At 38.6% G+C, this 20,600-nt stretch overlaps 1 protein-coding gene across 3 annotated transcripts in view; it reads left to right on the forward strand.

The window, feature by feature from the left end:
- CLSTN1 (calsyntenin 1) overlaps positions 1–20,600 on the forward strand; it is a 64,190-nt gene that overhangs the window by 31,223 nt on the left and 12,367 nt on the right. The window contains exons 3-11 of one of the 3 annotated variants that reach the window (XM_084651582.1): positions 3,435–3,464; positions 4,635–4,830; positions 7,346–7,554; positions 8,723–8,872; positions 8,977–9,162; positions 11,650–11,898; positions 15,589–15,710; positions 17,083–17,245; positions 19,318–19,368. In XM_084651582.1, coding sequence (XP_084507708.1) covers positions 3,435–3,464; positions 4,635–4,830; positions 7,346–7,554; positions 8,723–8,872; positions 8,977–9,162; positions 11,650–11,898; positions 15,589–15,710; positions 17,083–17,245; positions 19,318–19,368 — 1,356 coding nt within the window. The remainder of the gene's footprint in view (positions 1–3,434; positions 3,465–4,634; positions 4,831–7,345; positions 7,555–8,722; positions 8,873–8,976; positions 9,163–11,649; positions 11,899–15,588; positions 15,711–17,082; positions 17,246–19,317; positions 19,369–20,600) is intronic. The other 2 variants (XM_084651584.1, XM_084651583.1) reach the window with 2 other exon arrangements.

The following is a 20,600-nucleotide window of genomic DNA, read 5'->3' on the forward strand; positions in this document are numbered from 1 at the left end:
GAAAAATGCTCTTGTAGGATCTCTGTTCATTCTCTTGAAAAACAAAAAACACGTCTGTTAGCCCCTTCCTGGAGATGCATGTAACTCACATTTTCCAGTTGGTGACTGCTGTTGGTTTTTCTCCACACTGTACTGCCAGCCCTTGTTTGTTTAGGGCAGGGAACTGTGCTGACGTCCTGTCTGCAGCCTGCTAATGCGTAATGCGGCAGTCAACTATATAGTGGCTCTAAATAAAGGATAGGTTGGGTAGATGAATGCACAGTTTGTATAAAGGGTGAGCTTCCAAATGACTTCCACACTTCAAAGTCCTAGTAATAGAATGATACATGTCTGGAATTTGTTAGAACATATTCATGCTTTCCCTCTTTGGAAGAAATGTTTTTCTCTTTGGAAGGGAGCTGGGATGAGATGCTGACACCAGTATTTTAAGAAGAATTTAGACATCAAACTCTTTATGCCCTCTAGTTCTAATATTTTAAAAACTAATTTTCAGTAAAGTATTTTACATCAAAGTACAGCATAATACCATGAGAGCCTAAAAAATATTACACTCATCAGAGCGTGCTGCAACAAAACAGTAAAAAGTTCCATGATAAAGAATGCCCTTAAGGAGACTGGATTATCTGTTTTCAGGCTTCAGTAAGGTGGATAAATAATCTTGTCAGTTTATACTGAACTGTATCTAAGTTTTGCTTAGCTACAGAGATGAAAATTTATCAAATGATAAACTAATATTCAACATGCTAATTGATTTCCGTTCCCTTCTGGGTGTGGCAGCGATGGAACCATGTTTCACCTCAATTCCAGAATGAGATAAGAAAGCTCTGACAAAAAGCATTGCTATATGAGGTAGATATAATGTAGCATGGTGCTTGTTCTTATTGGGCCGGTTTAGTGCTTGATGCATTATATGGAACTTAACTTTGTTGTGTCAGGATGAAGAAATTTACTAAAAAGAATTGTTTAATCATACGAAAGCTCTTGATGTACCAGGCTCCTGAGTTTTGCTGCAAAATCTCAGTTATTAGTTGTACTGATTTAAGGTGTATGTTATCCGTGCGCCATCTGCACATTGTCTTGTCCATCTTGATATATGCTCTGTAATAATACCTTTAACTTGGAGGGAGAAGAGGGAGCCTGCACCCTTGAAATATTTTGTACTTTAGGAAACTGAAATGTTCTGTTTTGCTGCTTATGTTAGAGACCATTTGGGGGGAAATAGCTGGTATTATCTGACAAGCTCTGCTCAAACTTGAAGCTGCATATGGTCTGTTAACAGCAATTTATCATAACTAACAGTTCGTTATGGGCTTCAGCTTTTTGATGCATAAGTCCCTTTCTTTGTAATGTCAGAGTTTTTGTTCCATAATGTTTTTTAAAATGGGCTTTTTATTAAAATAAGATCTCGTTACAATGAAATGGTAAAAGTTAACATATTGGGTAGATTCTTGTTCTGATAAATTGAACTGTAGTATATCTTGAGCAGAGACTTTAATACCCTTGGGAGTATCTGGAGACACATGAGTATTTATCAGGAAGATTAGTTGTGGATTACTGTAGTGGAGGGATGCCAAGGAATGTAGTACTTGAATTGCCTAGTGGCAGAGGTTGGCATTGGTGCTAGAGTTAGAGTTCAGTTCATCAAGAATTGAACAGCTTTTTTTCCTCCTAATAAAGACAACTGTCACATTAACACACTTCAAGACATTAAGCCCAATAATGTGTGTTGGGGTTATTCTGCCATATCATGGCCCTGCAGTTATGTAGTCTTCTGTAACCTTAATGCCTTGCACAGAATGCTTGACTCCCTAGGTGGGGTGTGCTCAGTACTTAAAAGCATGCAGTTGTGTTATAGTCATTTTTCTGTAGCTTTAGCCAGGAATTTAAGAAGCGTCCAGGTTTTTTTGAATAATCATGTCGTTAAAAATACCTTAAAATTCAGGATTATACTTATGTAAAATACCTTGGAATAGTTTGTACGGAAGCCCTAGGGGATCATAAACCTGGTGCATTTAAAATAAGGAGCTGATTATAAACCTGTGGTCTTCAGGGATAACTTCGTAAGAGGTGATTTCAGAAACTAGCTCCTTTATAATAAGGATCCACTATTTAAAAGTGAGGCATTCTGCAGTAATTTTTCCTTTATCCTGTAGGATACGTGTGCTTTAGTATTGAACCAATATTTTTTCTTGTACTTATAAACATAGCATTGGTCTGTTTGCTGCATAGATAATCTCTTTTTAGAGCCAATATTTAGAAGTTTACTATTGCACACTTATGTATTACTAAAATAAATGAGAATTAACACTGGTTCCACTTGACTTGCATATTAAGAGTCAGCTTTTTCTGTAACTGTATTTCAGATCAAAGATCATAGTAGTCAAAAGTGTAATGTTCAACAGTGTGTAACAAGTGCAAGTTCATAGTTTAATACTATAATTTCTATTTGGATAAAGCATACTGTCAGCTGTATCTAGTAATCATGTGTCCAGATTCAAGAAGTTAAGCGGCTGAGTGTGGCTGGGTAAGAGGAGTGGAAATTATTCCTTGTTCATTAAGTCTGGAAAATATACTTGAGGGTATGAAAAAATGGGGAGGGGGGTGGGGAAAAAGGTCTTCCCAAGTTAAAGCTTTTTTTACGTTGAGTACGCTGCTTAAGTTAACATAAATGTTCATTTTAAGTCCTGAATTAAAGAAATACTGTGAAGTTAAATTTGACATTGAACTTAATTTGCGAACACAAGTTATTATAGAACCTATACCGATAGAAATGTTTTCAGGACACATAAAAATCCGGTGGCAATGAAGAAATCTTTGCTGTCTGCAACCCCATACATTGCATCATTTAGTATGAAAACCTGGTGGTGAAACTGATGAATGTTTGCATTGTTCAAGCTGTGAGAAATGTTAACTGTAAATAAACTTCATTAATGGTGAAATGTAAATTAGATTTAAAAAAAACTTTAGAAACCTGAAGTGGGGATAATAACGTTAAGTAAAATTTTAAAAAGCCAAACCCCTATTCAGGATGTATCCCTTAAATAGAGAGACTAGTGTACACTAAGTTCAGTGAGAATTCAACTTGATGGAGTTCTGCAAAAACACAGAAGTTCACTTAGTATCTACCTGTTTAATACATGAATATCCAGTTTTATCACCAGTACCCAATAAGGGAATATGAAATCTTTTTACAATCTGAAAGCAAGTATTAATTTAACCTGAGAATTCCAGTGTATGATAAACTGAAGGCTGAGGTTAAATCACATTAGTGAATGAGGCTCTAGATTTGTAACAGTTAAGACCACTGGAATTTGTTCATACAATTTTGTCCAAAGCTTTTCTGTGTAATGTGTGCATCTTTGACTTTTTCCTTATTTGCTCCCTCTTCAGTCTTTCCTGTATTACTGACTTGGGTTTATCTTTTCTCCCTTTAGAGAGTTTTGAGGTGACAGTCACCAAAGAAGGTGATAAAGGGTTCTTTCTATCCCTTTTATGAATATTAACCCACTAACTTTGGTTATGAAATGGGGAATCAGCACCTAAACAGAAGATCCTGTCATGCTCTTTTACCCCCATTTTATTCTCCCAGTTTTTTTCTATTTTAAAATATATTGATAGAAACTGTTATGTAGCCAAACCCTTGGTTAGAAATATCTTTAAATCAGACATCCATTTGAACTGTTTGGGATTATATTTAGGATATATGAACACTGCAATTAAGCTTTGGTTAAAAAATAGTACTTTCACTTGTAGCTTACATTTTTGGGGCATCTTAGGTTTCTCCCACACATTTTTTGAAGAAGTAATATAATTGCCAAAACATAGCCACAACCTGCAATACACTTTCCTCACTATATGATTAAGTAGTAATAGTAGATCTGATTTATAATCCAGTTTATAAATAGTTTTAGACATAATGAAAGTGATTTACTTTCTAGGTTTCTTTTTTAGGTCTGTTAGAAAGAAAAGTCTGACTAGAAAGGAATATCTAGTAAATCCCTCTACATGAAATAACTGTCAAGATTTAACATAATTGGTATATTAGTAGACAGCGTTGAAATGGATGCCTGAAAAGTTGGTATTTCTACCTTTCTCATTCAGTAGTTTATTTTGATTCCCTAATTTTAGCCAGGTACATTGCACAGGAAGACTTTGTCCTTTTGACCTGTTGACAGAATTTCTGTAATTGTGGTGCTGAACCTCTACCTGAAGCTTCTTCACCTCTCAACTTGTAAATGTGCATTTTAACCTTCTGCTTTGGTCAAAGTAAACAAGCTGCTCAGCTATTCCCAGTAGCTTGGCATAGAAGATATTACCAGTGGCCTTGGCTGTATGCTCTCATAAGATCTACTCTTACCCTAGAGCTATCTCAAGTACTCCTGTGAAATGCCTGTCTACGTTTCTCTTTTGTATTCCTGCATGAATGGATGCAAAGTAAACAAGTTGCTTGGAAGGCAGACATATGCTTTTTTTACTAAATTTCTCGGAACTCACCCATTTTAAAGCACAGTGCTCTTGCTTTGTCCACAGACCCTCACAAATCCCTGGCTGCAAAATACTGAGTCATTTACATTTGAAAATGCATGGAGAGGTTTCTGACTGAAATTCTAACCTGTGCTGCTTTGAATCTCTAGGTGAGATTTGTGCATTTAAAATTCATGGGCAAAATGTCCCCTTTGATGCTGTGGTAGTGGATAAATCCACTGGTGAGGGAATAATACGCTCTAAAGAGAAACTTGATTGTGAACTACAGAAGGACTACACATTCACCATCCAGGCCTATGATTGTGGAAAAGGACCAGATGGCGCTAATGCAAAAAAATCCCACAAGTAAGTAAATCTGAGGGTGGCTGAGGGGAATTTCAGTTTAAGTAGTCTTCTGATTGATGTGGCCTATAGTCTGTATATTTGAAATGAACGTAAATCAGGTGATTCTGAAGGCTTAAAAATTATATTAATGCAAGTGGTTCAAAGCAAAACGAGAATTGCTTTGAAGTCGCTACACGTAAATTCTAGGGTGTAGTGACTTATTTGTCCTTTGACATATTGACACCTCCGGATGTTCCACAGGAAACTAATGTGCTAAATTAGGCTAAATTGGAAATACTGAGGAAAGCAGTTAGAATCCCATGAGAGCAAGGACCTCCAAGGGAAACTGAGCTGAAAGAGTAGTCCAAAGAAAATCTCTCCAATAGGTGTTAGTATTGTGGAGGGATAAAGGAACACATGTTTCTATAATTTCCAAGCAGCCTGAATAGAAAATCAAATTGTTGGTTTAAGATTCCTCTCTTTCTAGATTAAAACAACAATACCAGAGCAATCTGCTCTTTATGTAGATGGAAAGGAAATAACCACATAGTAACATCTGCTTTAAAAATAATACAGCACTTTGGAAGAAACATCTGTACAGCATGTGGCAGACTACTGGTAGTGCTCAGGGAAGAAGGGCATAAACAAGATGAGGATTGGGTCAGGAGGAGATGTCATTACTTTCCTAGCTATATATCTTACCTAAGTTAAAGGGGATACAAGCATGGGAAGCCTTTTTGTAGGGAAAGATGCTGTAGGAAAAGTGATATTTAGGTAAACAAAATATTTGATAATACAATCAACTATTGAAGAAATACTCAAAAGGAAAAGATTACAAACCACTTCAGAGACTGGGTGGAATTCTATCCTCTGTAAAGTGTGGCTTCATGTGACTCCCTCTGCACAGCAGCTGTTCATTTTGTAGTAGAATTTGCAATTTTCAGCCACTTTTCCCCATTGCTGCAGGAGATGGACCAAACACAAAATGGCAGAGTCCTGTGGCACGTTATAGTCTATAAGGTGCCACAGGACTCTTTGCCGCTTTTACAGATCCTGACTAATACTGTTACCCTTCTGATACCAAACACAAAATGTAAATGCCAGTTCCCACCAAAAGGAACATTCCCTAGATACAAAAGGGAAGACAAGCGGAGTCAACAGTTTAGAGCAAGCCCAGTGCATGGGTAAAAAAGCAACAGCACTGTGATACTTGCTTCCTAGAGCATCAATAAATGACTGCTTAAACTCACCCCCGGTGTCAAAAACTGCACTTTCACTTTGTGGGTGGCTAGGCTCTTAGTCATCAGCTCTGTATTACTTGTTCTCTTGGTGTTGAAATATGTTACTCTCATACAAATTTATTGAGAATGTACTATCCTGAATCTCCTTAACTGATGTGTGGCAATAAAGTTAATCTCTTCCTGCTGATGAAAATGTATCCTGCATTAAAGGAAATTTAAATGTCTAGTGAGTCTCTTTGCACTGCATTTGTTGGCCATATTGGCTAAAATAAGCCCCCTTTTTAAAAGAGAAACTCTTAGGTAAGCATTAGAAATATTTACTTCTGGAGGACGGAGGCATTAATAAAATGTTTCTCTCTAATGTTTTTACATTCCTGACACTTGTTCCATGATTCACACTTTGCTCTTTGTTGTTTTCTTCATTGACACATTTTTCCATTCTGTATTTACGCACACACTGTGACAAGTGCAAGAGGAAAGGCACTGTGTCCCAGACTTTCTGGGATTACTTGGCTCATGATAAAATATTTTAGATGGGTTTTCTGCTATTTTCATAATCTCTGACCTTTCACTTCCCCCTACAAAAAAAGAGCTAATTTTGTTTTAGCTGACTTACACAACTTTATATATTCTTATTGAAACAAAACTAGTCTAATGTTCTTGATTGAGCCAGTAGTCTGAAGCCTGACTTCTAATTGTCATTTTATATTTGTTTTCCATAACAAATTGTTAATTAAAACATAATATTAGGTGTAGTATAAGCTTGCTATCTGATGGTGCATGATAGCAGAAAGGGATAGTAGCGTGTTTGAAGCACACAATTAATAATCAGATATTGAGGTTTTATTCCCAGTTTGCCACAAATTTTAGTTTTTTAACCTTTCTTTGCCTCCCTTTTCCTCTGTAAAATGGCAATAACTTACTTATTGCACAGGGGTGTTAAGGACTTATTACTCCTGGGGGAATTCTGCACCACTGTGCATGTGCAGGATTTATGTCCCCTGTAGATTTCTTTGCTTCCCTACAGAAAAATTACTTTCTGATCGCTCCTTCAGCTACAGGGGGAGGAATCACTGTACACGGAGCTGCTCGCCCACCAGCCATGCATCCAGACACTTGTGCTGAGCCAGACCCTCACTCCCCCTGCTCCTGGGCCACCCAGATGAACCACAAGCACCCAGATCCCCAGCATACCCCCAGATTTCAACTGACATTCCTATGTTAGTTGAATGGCAGCTCTCTAACATTCCTATTTCACCCAGTGTTAAAAGCTGACCATTCTGTCTCTTCTCCAGAGCAACAGTACATATTCAGGTGAATGATGTTAACGAGTATGCTCCAGTGTTTAAAGAGAAGTCCTACAAAGCAACAGTTATTGAGGGGAAGAGGTATGACAACATCCTGAAAGTAGAAGCTGTGGATGCAGATTGTTCTCCCCAGTTCAGCCAGATATGCACCTATGAAATTGTAACTCCAGATGTTCCCTTTGCTGTTGACAAAGATGGTAAGAACCAAGGAGGGGGGAGAAATTGTTCTAAAGTGGTACTTTAGAATAATGTTTCAAATTTGGTCAATGTCAAAATAAAATTAGTGCTTCAGAGTATTCTATTACAAACTTAAATCACTCCATTTTATAATCTAGTTCTACAGTGTAACTGAGCAGACATGTTTTTGTGAGCATTTTAGAGTCCTATTTGAACTGTATATAATATAAGGTAGGTTGTCTTTCACCGTTAGTATGAACCTCGCTATTTCACCTGTCTAACATATCTAGCTTCCACAAGTCTACATTCAGTGCCACACTCAAATAGCAGTGACTTCAAGTGTTTGCTGCTTCTGAAATTTTATTTTGTTGGAAAGTGTTGTGTCCGTGTCCAGCGCGCCATCCATATTCCCCCCCGCCAATATTTTAGAACCCAGGGACCAAAGAGAGCAGTTTCTAAGGCATTTGCTGTTTTGGTCAGGAAGGACAGTCTTTTTCAAACTTCTGTAGCATGTTTAATTGTGGGCTTTATTGAAGAAGCTGGTGCCAAGTTCAGGTCTTATGGGATGTTAACCATGAAGTACAGAGCCTATGGTCTGCTGTTGTTTTGTCTTTTAAAAACAGCAATGTAGATATACCATGTTCTAAACCAGCTGTTAAGATGGTTTTTCTTTCTATAACTGTTCTTCCGTATTTAGGATTGGTTTTACAAATAAACTTTCTATAAAGCTTGAAAACACCATGTAAAACCTTATTTAAGACAGAGAGGGCTTGAGAGGTTACACTATGGAGTGGAGGATGCTGTGGTCAATGAAAAGTACAAATTTAACTTGCTCCCTGAACTGTGAAGGCCACATACAGTTAGAGTTCTCACTCCTCATCTGCAGACAGTTAAATCTTTGGTTTTATTGAAAGATTTACACTAACATAATGAGCTGCAAAAAGACAGTGCTAAGACTGCATCTGCTGCTGTATTTATTTGTGTTAATCTTCTGGATTTAATCTTAAAGAATTGAGTTTGCTGTTTAGGGTATTACACCCACATAAATTGAGGGAAGGGTTAATTAAAGCTTAATTACATGTTACTATCCAAGTCTTAGCACCTGGAGGGGAAAAAAGTATACTTAATGAAGCTGAGTCTAAAAGATGAACATATATTTGCTGTTAATTGGCTCTCCACTTTTGCCAGGTTATATAAAAAATACAGAAAAGTTAAACTATGGCAAGGAGCACCAATATAAGCTTACAGTGACTGCATATGACTGTGGGAAGAAAAGAGCTGCTGAGGATGTATTGGTGAAGATTAGCATTAAGCCTACATGCAAGCCTGGCTGGCAAGGTTAGTTCAATCCCCTCCTTTCACCAGCTGCTATTACTTTACTGCAGTTAAACACTGGTAAACACCAGAGATCTCTAATCTTATTTCTTTGTGTGGATATACAGGCTGGAGCAAAAGAATGGAATATGAGCCTGGGACTGGTTCTCTGGCTCTATTCCCTAATATACATTTGGAGACCTGTGATGAACCCATAACTTCTATACAAGCAACAGTTGAACTAGAGACTAATCATATTGGGAAAGGTTGTGACAGAGATACTTACTCTGAGAAATCCCTTCACAGACTCTGTGGTAAGAATGCATTGATTGGTTTGAAACTGAGTAAAAGTCAGAATAAGGAATATCAAACGAATGGGCAGACTCAATAACGAGTCAGTACAAAAGTTGCCCCAAAATCTTATCTAGCAGACCTTTATATACTTGGTGAGTCTGACTGAACTTGATGTTTTCAAATGACTATCTCATCAGAGGAAGAAGAATCATATTGTAGTCCCCTTTTAACCTCCCTATTCTCCTATTTTGGGCAGTAATTTCTCTTACTGGTGAAAAATGCTCCAGAATTGAATGACTGGGGGTGTGTGTGGATGTTCATTATTATTGAAAACTGCCTATTTTTCAAGATGCAGGACAAATGTGGGGGTGTCTTTTCAGAGGCCGTGATGAAGAGATGGATTATAAAGTGGAGAAAATAAGTCCTGGAATGAAGGACTTCACTTAAACCAGCTAAATCTATGCTCTGTTGCATAGGGGCTAGAGGGCCCTTTTGCATTCACCTATGCTCTGATTAGGAGGATTAAAATTCGTGAGCCCCTCCGATGCAAAATGAAAGGATAGAAATTATGGGCCAGTCTGTCAATGATGTTCAGCACCTTCAGTTGAAGTCACCCAAGACTGTGGGTGGTTCAGCACCTCTGGAAGTCTGGCCATATGCTTATAATATGTTGCCAAACCGTCTCATTGGGTGTGAGAAGGAAATTCTCCTCCCAAAATGTTAACTGAGGCTATGTCTACGCTACAGTTTCGTCGACAAAAGTTATGCCTCTGTTGCATGTCTGCACTGTGCTCACTGTGTCGGCAGAGCGCATCCATATTAGCAGCTCTTGCATTGACACAGAGAGCAGTGCACTGTGGGTAGCTATCCCTCTGTGTGCAACTGGCGGCAGGGTGCTTTGGGAAGGATTTGCAATGCCTCATGGGGCAGGTATAGCATCACATGATGCAGATTTCTCAATCCCATCTTCCATGTGCATCCAACTAGATTGCCAGCCACTTTTCAACTGACGTGTTGGGGGAGAGTATTTGTGGGGGAGAGACAAACTAGCATGTACTGGGGGAGTGTGTATGTGCGAGATACTGTGTGTGTGTTGGGGGGAGAGTGAGTGTGTCGGTGTGCTGTCTCTCTAAGTTCAGACAGAGGCTGGAGCAACCAGTCCTGCGGCAGGGAGAGGGGGACACTTCCCCCCCCCATATTAATCACTGCCTCCCTCCCTGGCTCTGCACAGCAGTTGTCCTTGCCCCCTCCCCCTTCCAGCCTGTAGCCTGTCTGCCCCTGTGTTCCTGTTGCCTGGGGAAAGCAGGATTTTGGGTTAATGATTTGCTATTTGCTGCCATATGCTTAGCTGTCAGAACTTCCCAGAGATTTAAAAACGGAGAGGCGCATGCCTGCGTAGCTGTATGCAGTGTGGCAGAGTTCGAAACAGTGAGCAGAGTGGTCATGGTGGGCATTGTGGGATAGTGGGGGAGGCCAATTATGGCGACATAATGAATGGCAGTGTCTACACCAGTGCTTTGTCTCTTTAACTTTGCTGCGAAAAGCTCTATGTCCCTTGTCAAGGTGGCTTTATTTTGTCGGCAAAACAAGAGTTTTGCCAACAAAAGTAGCATTATAGTATGTACATCTCTACTGTTTTGTCAGCAAAAGCTGCCTTTTGCTGACAAAACTGTGTAGTATAGATAAGGCTTAAACTTATTCTCTGTCCCTTATCATCTCTCCTCTTTACACTATTGTCTTTATAATGGTGTAAGTTTTACATGAGCAATTCTGCTTACTCAGGGGCTGAACTTGACTTGTATGTAGGTTTTAGGTGGATACGTGTGTGCAGCAGTCTTATTATCTGCTGAAACTTTAACCAATAACATCCATATTTGTGAACTTTACTTAATATTGTGGCAGTTCCTGAGCTGCTGGCACTATTAATCAATGCAGAAGTCTGGTGTGCTTCACTGTGACATCAGTTACCCTGGATTTGGAGTTCTGAGTAAACAGAATGCTGAGCTTCTTTTAGGGAGTGGATATTTTGCATGATTAAACGGCCATTCTTGTGACTGATTTGGGCTCCAAAGGGAATCTCATCCAGCCCTCTTTAACCAGAAGAAGTAAAGATCTCAAGACTGGTAAAGAGTTATAACAGGAGAAAAGTGGTGTCATCCTCATGGCTCTGGAATTCAGGAAGTAAAATGCCTTAATGTATGATATTATGACTCCTAGCATAAACAGTGACAAGGAGGCTCTAGGTAGGCAAAGCCTAGAGAGCAAACATTGTTTGCTACATTGGATGTCTACCAAGAGGTTAAATGGCTGGAACAAGTAATTCAAAGCTGTTAGGCTTGACCATGTTTAACTACATTGCAATTTAATTTAAAATTGCTTGGTGCATGACACTAATACAGGATTCTTACAGCTAATGCTGAAAGGTTAGCAATCAAAACAAACAATTTGGTTTGACACCAATTCTTAGATTCCTTCTGTGTGTTTTTAGTAATATACTTTTATTGTAGGTGTTTCCTCTGGCACAGCTGAGCTGCTTCCCCCTCCAAGTAGCACTGCTAACTGGACAATAGGACTTCCTACTGATAATGGCCATGACAGTGACCAAGTCTTTGAATTTAATGGCACTCAAGCTGTGAAGATTCCAGATGGCATTGTCACAGTCAATCTAAAAGAGCCCTTTATGATTTCGGTGTGGATGAGGCATGGGCCTAGTACCAAGGAGAAGGAGACAGTACTCTGCAATTCAGACAAAACAGGTTTGTAAATACTTCAATTGTAAACAGTCTCTCTTTGGTTTTGGTGATATATTTGTTGCAGGTCACTCAAGGCTCTTCTAGATTAGATTCACTTTGGAAGCAACAAGCCACGCTGAAAAACTCACTTTTATTCTGGAGTAATATCCAGGTAGTGAGTTATATTGGCATAGCTAGAACAGTATAATTATACAGCTGTAGTTCTACTGATCAATTTTCCTGTGTAGACAAGCCCTTAGAGTATTTAGTTTTCGTGTAGATAAAGGGAACTTGATACCAGTTTCTTTATACTGTAGAGATTTTAGCCATTGTGATATACCAATTGATCTGGCAGTACAATCTGTTTAGATTGTGTGATTTGAAAGAACCTCATTCTTGATACGTCATGACTATCATGAGGCTATATGCAGTAGGTTTAGCAATATGGATCCTCACTGTTCTGTTCTGTTTTTTTTTTTTAAAGAGGATTGAATGTGGAATATTTGCTTCTAGGGGAAAATAGCTCTCTCCCTCTCCTTCCACCCCCTCCATGGTGAAGCTGCTCTTATCCTTTGAATAGTTTCTGTGAATGCTTCAAACACCGTTTTGAAGACAGTATTTGTGATGGGTTCGGTCACAGAGACCCCCTTGGGACTGTCGCCTGTCATGCTGAATTTACCTCTGAGCCCATTTTCCCTGCCAGCTTGGGATTCCAGAACCCTGCCTTGTTGAGCCAGACATGCTAGCTTGCTGCAACACAGACCAAGGTCTGGTCCATGCCCCCAAAGCTGCAGACTTTAACCAAAAACTGCTCAGCAGGTCACCTATCTCCAGCACCCAGATCCCAATGGGATCCAAAATCCAAATAAATCCGTTTTACTCTGTATAAATCTTATACAGGTTAAACTCCTAAATTGTCCCTCCTCTATAACACTGATAGAGAGAGATTCACAGCTGTTTGCCTCCCCTGGGTATTAATCACTTACTCTGGGTATATCAATAAACAAAAGTGATTTTATTAAGTATAAAAAGTAGGAATTAAGTGGTTTCAGGTAATAACGGACAGAACAAAGTAAGTTACCAAGCAAAATCAAACAAAACACACAAGTCTAAGCTTAATACATTAAGAAACTGATTACAAATAAATCTCACTCTCAGATGTTCCAATAGGTTTCTTTCGCAGACTAGACTCCTTCCTAGTCTGGGCCCAATCCTTTCCCCTGGTACAGTCCTTGTTAGTTTCTACAGGCGTTTTGGGTGAAAAGCAGGGACTTTCTCATGACTGGGACCCCTTTTGTTTGGCACAAGGCAGGAATCTTTTGTCTCTCTGGGTTCCCACCCCTCCTTCTAAATGGAAAAGCACCAGGTTTAAGATGGATTCCAGTATCAGGTGACACATTCACTTGTCCTGTGAGACCCCCTCCATTCTTCCAGGGCTGGTCCGCACATATACAGGAAGGCTTGCAAGTAAAGAAACCATTTACAACCAATTGTCCTAGTCAGTGAGAGCCATCAAGATTCTAAACCACCATTAATGGCCCACACTTTGCATAATTACAGTAGGACCTCAGAGTTTATATTTCATATTCCTAGTTTCAGATACAAGAATGATACATGCACACAAATAAGAGGAATATATTCAGTAGGTTATATGATACTTTACAAGAGACCTTTTGCCTGAAGCATATTCCAGTTACATCATATTTATACTCATAAACATATTTTTACAAAGTATATGGTGTGCAATGTCACTGTATTGGTACAAAAGAATATCTGATAACTCTTCTTTTGTAATTGCTTGCTGATAGAGTACAAGATTCTTGCCTCTGTTAGCTAGAGCAGGGGATTTGTTCAGTGATTTTTAGGAGAAGGCTTTCTGGGTAACAAGCTGTCTGGTCTCTCAAAGGAAGCCAAGCCAAAAATACAAGCAAAGCAAAACAAAACAGGCCCCCTATCATTAACAGAATTGAATTTGATCAAAAGAGAGAGAGACATCTCTTTACATCTGATCTAAGAAATATTTTTCAACCTACTGCTGATACTGTCTACCTAGTAGCAAAGATCATTCTTTGAAACTTTTTTGTGTGTGTTTGCTTGAGAGTATCAGGATCAACAAAGAATCCTTGGAATTATTGGAATCCTTGAAGTAATTTGAATGAGAAAAAATAAACTTAGTTCAGAGTTGTGCCCTATTTTAACAGGGGAGGGAGGTGTACAGAGGTGGTATGCAGCATATCTCCAAAACAGACTGCTTTTTCTGCGCAGTTATGCATATTCCAGTATTGTTTGAGGTTGATAATTTCTGAAATTATGAATCCCTTTCATCTTCTTTTCAGCAGGATATTATACAGTTTCTTTTTTTAAAAAAACTAGGTCTCTTATGTTTAATCATAATATGTTTCTATTCATAATACATTTGTGTTGTTGGGATGGGAAACTACAAGGTTTGGGGCTTTTCCTTTCTCTCCCTCCTTGGCTGATTTATGCAAGATATGGGTAACCTGAATTAAAATTACTTCATCCTCACTCTCACTTCCTTGTATCTCCCAACATCTTCCTTTTATATTTAGTTTAGATCCACAACTGTGGGTCAGGACCCCAAAGTGGGTTGCAACCCCATTTTAATGGGGTTGCCAGAGCTGATGTTAGACTTGCTGGGGCCTGAAGCAGGAGTCCCACTGCCTAGGGCTGAAGCTGAAGCCTGAGGGCTTGAGCCCTGGGCAGCAGTAGTCAGGCTTCAGCCCTGGGTAGCGGGGGTCAGGTTACAGTCTCCCCCGACCTGGGCTGAAGCACTCAAGCTTTGGCCCCCCTCCTGGCTTTGTCCACCCACCCCCTGTGCAGCAGGGGTTGGGCTTCAGCTCTGGCCACCCCACCAAGGGCGGTGAGAGTTGGGTTTCAGTCCCCCTTCCTGGGGTCATGTAGTAATTTTTATGTCAGAAGGGGGTCACGGTGCAGTGAAGTTTGAGAAACCCTGGTTTAGATTGTTAATTCTTTAGGGCATGGACCATATGTGTTTAATATCCTCGTGAAGCATCTTTCCTACCTATAGTGCTATTATACATAGAATCATAGAATCTCAGGGTTGGAAGGGACCTCAGGAGGTCATCTAGTCCAACCCCCTGATCAAAGCAGGACCAATCCCCAATTTTTGCCCCAGATCCCTAAACGGCCCCCTCGGGGATTGAACTCGCAACTCTGGGTTTAGCAGGCCAGTGCTCAAACTACTGAGCTATCCCTCCCCCCCCAAACATGTTAAATGGTGTTAATTACCAGCAAGATATGCTGTTTAATTGGTAACAGAAGATTTTTCACTACCCACAATTTGAATTTTGTTCGATTTTCTCCTATTGGTAGGCTTACCCCTGTGATGCTTCAGTCCTAGTCCTTGGTTAGGATGGGGAAGGAAGAACATGTGTCTTATTAGCTATGATGTTATCAGTATTACTGTTGGATTGTTTAGGAATGGATGACCTAAAACTGCTTCCTGGGCACTTCTTTTCCCTTGAAGCTATAGCATGCTTGATTTATTTTAAATCTGTCTCGTGCTCTCATTTGTGAAGCTTAATACTATTCTGTAGGACGGTATTAATAGCACATTCACATATCAGTCATGTAGTTTAGGGTTACGTGAATTCTCAACTATCGTTTCCAGTTCTAGAGTTTTAGGGCACAGGGCAATGGGAAAGAGTAACATTAATGTAACCTTTTGTGCAGATATGAACCGGCACCACTACTCTCTTTATGCACACAATTGCCGACTTGTTTTCCTCTTCCGCCAAGATCCTTCAGAGGGAAAAACTTACAAACCTGCGGAATTCCACTGGAAACTGAACCAGGTGAGTATGAAAAGGGTACTTGTTAAGAAATTACAATTTAAGTATCCATAGGAGCCTAAAACAGCATGATAGTTTTACTTGTAAATTAAGTCTTTGTGGCAATCCAAACTCCTTATTCCACAGTTTACTAAAATAAACTGAACTGTGTTTTATAGTTCTAAAGTTTCAAGGCCATATTCTGCTATCCTTATTCATGTAGAGTTACATCTTGCTTCTGTAGTGTCCCTCAGGAAGTCAATGGGGATTAGTTATGGAATACAGTTCAATTCTGTATGAGTAAGGGTGGTAGAAACTAACTTTAGGTGAGTAAATTAAGTGTTTAAAAGATAGGAACCAGATTTGGTGGAACTTGTCTCCATTGAACACAATAAAAAATGAATGACCATTGTACTTGCAAGTATTCCCATGTGTTTATAACAATTAAGTACTTCTGAGCATATGACTTTTTTGTAGCCAAAGAATGTAATAAGATAAACTGTTTTTTAATTTTGCACACTGGAAGAAAAATTTTCCTGACACCATGTGCATTGCTGGTGTTAGATAAGCAAACTGACTTATTGGTAAAGCAATTTTTGTAATATTGGTAGCAGTCATGATCAGGAAGACTAACATTAGAGAGTTTAATTTTTTTTTTTATTGGACCAATAAATGTGAGCAAAATAAGTAAATTTGTGTCGTTAATAGCTCTCATATAGAGGTTCCTTTAACTGCTTCCAGCTAATGTTGAGGATCTGTTTGTTTGCTGCCAGTTATATAAGCAGTAAGACACATCTGAATTTCTGATGCTGGAATGTAACCACACAATTAGTAACTTTCTAGCATTCTTCACATACTGGCATATGCTGCTGTGATTATAAAATGGCCTTGTGCATAGGTATAGTGAGTTGACAACATTCCCATAATTGCAACCAGCTTCCATTATTAAAGATCTCTGATTTTGGCTTGGGACTCTTTTTTTTTTTTTTTTTTTTTTTTTTAGAAATTGCCATATTTATATATTACACAGAATACTTCAGCAGAACAGGATAAAAATTTTTCAAATAGTGTTTTAATATGGCAGTGTACTAAATGTACTCCAGTGAGTACTTTTCTTTTCTGATTTCGGCTGTGCTGTGTTATAGGTTTTGTAAAAATTAAATTCATTGCACAGAAATATTTGCCCATATGGTGACTTTGCAACTTTCCTTTGTTGGCAATAGAAGAAACTATTAATGGATTTAACACAGACAAGCTTCTTTGGAAACAGCTTTGCTGTCCACAACTTTATTTATATACTTAAAAAAAAAATTGTTTCTTGGACAAAAAATTTTACTTAAGAAATAAAAGGTGCTGGAACTCTGTTTTTAAACATTACCGGTCTTTCTCTTCCCAGGTGTGTGACAAGGAATGGCATCATTATGTCCTCAATGTTGAATTTCCAACAGTGACGCTCTATGTAGATGGAGTTTCATATGATCCTTTCCCAGTGACTGAGGATTACCCACTACATCCTTCCAAGATAGAAACTCAGCTGGTAGTTGGAGCATGTTGGCAAGGTAATGATTGATTTTCTCATTTCCATGAATGGTTAGTTCTCTTCAGGGCAATGTAAAAAGCAATCTTTCATCTCCTACAGATTTTTTCCTCTGGCCCACTATCCCATATTTCTTCTTTAATTTAGTCACCTTTTCTGGAGTGCCGTTGTACTCATCACACATAGGTAGATATGAAATACCAAATTTACATCTAGAAATGCCAGGCAGGGTTTCACTTAAGAAGTGATTTCTGTAATAACTATGGGAGTATAGTCAGTTTCATTTTTGGTAATATTAACAAAGGTACATTTTATTCTTAAGATTACTAGGCAGAACCTTTGTTTCAAATTAGGTTAGAAAACAGACTTTAGAAAAACCAAGCTCTCATTTTTGGCCATGTTTCTATTTGAGGATTTAATTAAGTAACAGTAATGTTTTCCCTTGAGGATTTTACCACTTGTGGTTATAAAAAGAAAAAAATAGCAGCAGTTTTATATGCCAACTAAGCTTCAATTGTGATTCTCTGCAGACTGCTTAATGCTGATTCACAGCCTATATTACTGGTGATGCTTGCTCATCAAAAGCCTGAGAAAATGGGGCAGGTGTCCTCTGAACATGGAGCATTGGAAGTAGATTACCAAGGCACTGCAGTGGGCTGCTCAGTTCAGTGCTTTTTTTTTTTTAAAAAGCATTTTGCTTACTGATGAAATTACTTACGAGTTGGAAAACTGCTGATCTAGCTAGAAAATCTTGACCTAATAGAACAATACTTTTTTAGTAGACAAGTATTAGATCATAGATATTTTACTATAGGTCTGCAAGCTTATGTCAAACTGTTGCATCTGCATACAGTACATAGGACATTCATAGAGCATGCAGTAAGGAGAGTCTTATGGTGCCTCTTTTTCTCTGAGATTTGAGGCCTTGGAAAGATAAAATGACAGTCAAGTGGTCAGAATAAGCATTACATATTGTGAGGGGCCTATTACCTTTTCAATACTTGCTCATTTGCAAAATTCATTAACTTGCATCCAGTCTCCCAATCATTAGAGTGAATTAGTGAGGTTCCAGTTCACTTCATTTATTGCTATATAGATGGATTTCAGATTATCCCTTTTTGTTTTGCTATAGTGCAGCAGCAAGTGGAGCAGTAACTAGCTTCCAGAGCGCTGCAGTGTGAAAGGGGAAACCAGAAATAATTTGCCAGCTAAATGTCTGGAATCCTCCAAGGCTTCGATATAGGCTCTTATATCCTAACACAAGCCCAATCATTTTTACCTGTTAATATTTGTGTTCCTTTGGTCTCCACATAGAGGTTCCCTGTTGTGATGTGCATTAGCACCACTATATAATCCTTTCATTCCTTCCTGCTTCCATCATGGCTGTTGCCAGTAATGGACTTGATTTGAAATGGGGATGCTAAAACTTTGGGATCGAGGACTTGTGGGTCTATCAGGAAATTCTATTGAAAACCTTATTTTAAGAGGATTATAACTCAGTCAGAGAAGAATTTATGCAAGAGTGAAACTAATGCTTAAGGTCTTGACCTGAGAGCAATATTGTTTGCTTTACCAAACTTTATATATAATCTAGATCAGCCCAATTTATTTAAAGAAGATTTTAAAACTTTTCCCTCCTTAAAGTTATGCTTTCTAAATCCTCTTTAACATTTTTAGTCTACTACTCTTCTAAAAAGCTGCAATTTCAAAAATTGGCCAATTAATATATGCAGTATTATTAAATTGGTCTGAATTATTAGTCAGTAATGGCTCCTTTTGATCTGTCCATAATACTTTTTTTCCTTAGGAGATCTGTTAACATAGACTTTAATCTCCCCATCATACCTGTGAAGATGGGAATATGAAGTATACTAGCTGCTGGGTTTGGCAATGGTTTATATAAGAAAATCCAACTCAGTGTCTAAGGCTAAAACTGATTAAATTCATACCAGTTGTGAGGAGCTGGTTGGGATATAAGCAGAATATGCTTGGTGAAAGGGTGTGTGTGTGTGTGTGTGAGAGAAATAACTTACAAGTCCCTCACTACTTGGTCCCTTCCCCATTGTCCCTATTCTTTGTCTTGCTTTTCTACAGAATATACAGGAAATGAAAATGACAATGAAACTGTGCCTGAAACATCTGCAGGTTGCTGGAGTATTTTCCACTACTTTTTTTTATTTCATTTTTAAGCCAAGACATTGCTTCATCTCACCCATAGCATGAAATGCAGGCATTGCATTTTGGCCATTGATACCCCAACATAATCTGCTTCTGGGCTGTTTCTTCATTGTACTGTTATTTCCAATGCTTCACTTCCTGATTTTATTTTTACTGCATATAAGTGCACATCCATGGACAAACTTGAAACCATTGTGATTGCAGTGAAGTGGTGTAATATGAGCCATTAATTAATGAGCCATTAATACAAAGTATTAGCTACACTTTTTTTTATCCAGTTTTATTCAAATATCATTGCATAGATCTTATATGTAACCCAAAGGACAATATGTCTTGATAACACCTAGAATTCCCAGTGGAGTACTCACTTGACCAGAAGTCTGTAAAAATGTCAGTTGGAGCCAACAGAAATACCAGCTTTTCTTCCCATTTGGCTGACGTTGCAATGTTTTATTGTTCTACATAGTTTCAGTGGTTCTCTGGGTTTCATGTCTTGGTTTGAGATTTAATTTACTACATATTTCTAAGAGAATACATTTAGGTACTTAATATTTGTGTAAGGTCTGGAACTGCCTTGAATGCCGTAGAAGTACATACATGAGAAGATTTCTGATAGCTTACTTTTAACTTGGCAAACAAAAGCATAACAAGATCCAAGGGCTGGAAGTTGGAGCTAGGCAAATTCAGTCTGGAAGTGAGGGAAACTTTTAAATGAGGGAAACTATTGGAACCACTTACTGAGGGCTGCAGTGGATTTTTCTATCACTTGGATGTCTTTCTGAAACTGCACTCTAGCTCAATCAATGATGAACTTGAAATAAGAGTTACTAAGTGAAATTCTGTGCTCTGTGTTAGGCAGACTGGATCATTGTAACAATCCCTTCTGGTTTAAAATGTATGCAACACTTCAGGTTCTTGGTTTAGCATAAATTGTACTTTGTTGCACTTTCTCCTGTCCTGATAGGTGTCTCCTGATTTTCTAGCGTTAATGACCAATAGGAGATACCATTTCAGCACTAGGGTTAAAGTCTCATCAGAGAGCTCATAAGCTCTGTCTATGGTCTTCTTTAAGTACACCACCTCGCTGTATAGGCAAAAGTAACATTTGTGATGGAAACACTAGCCTCTGCTTCACAGTTCAGGATGGCCATACATGTCTGTTTTGAGGGCCATATGCATGATGAACTGTTTAATTCTTT

Source organism: Lepidochelys olivacea, assembly GCF_965140295.1.
Source record: "Lepidochelys olivacea isolate rLepOli2 genome assembly, chromosome: 18".
Taxonomy (NCBI): domain Eukaryota; kingdom Metazoa; phylum Chordata; order Testudines; family Cheloniidae; genus Lepidochelys; species Lepidochelys olivacea.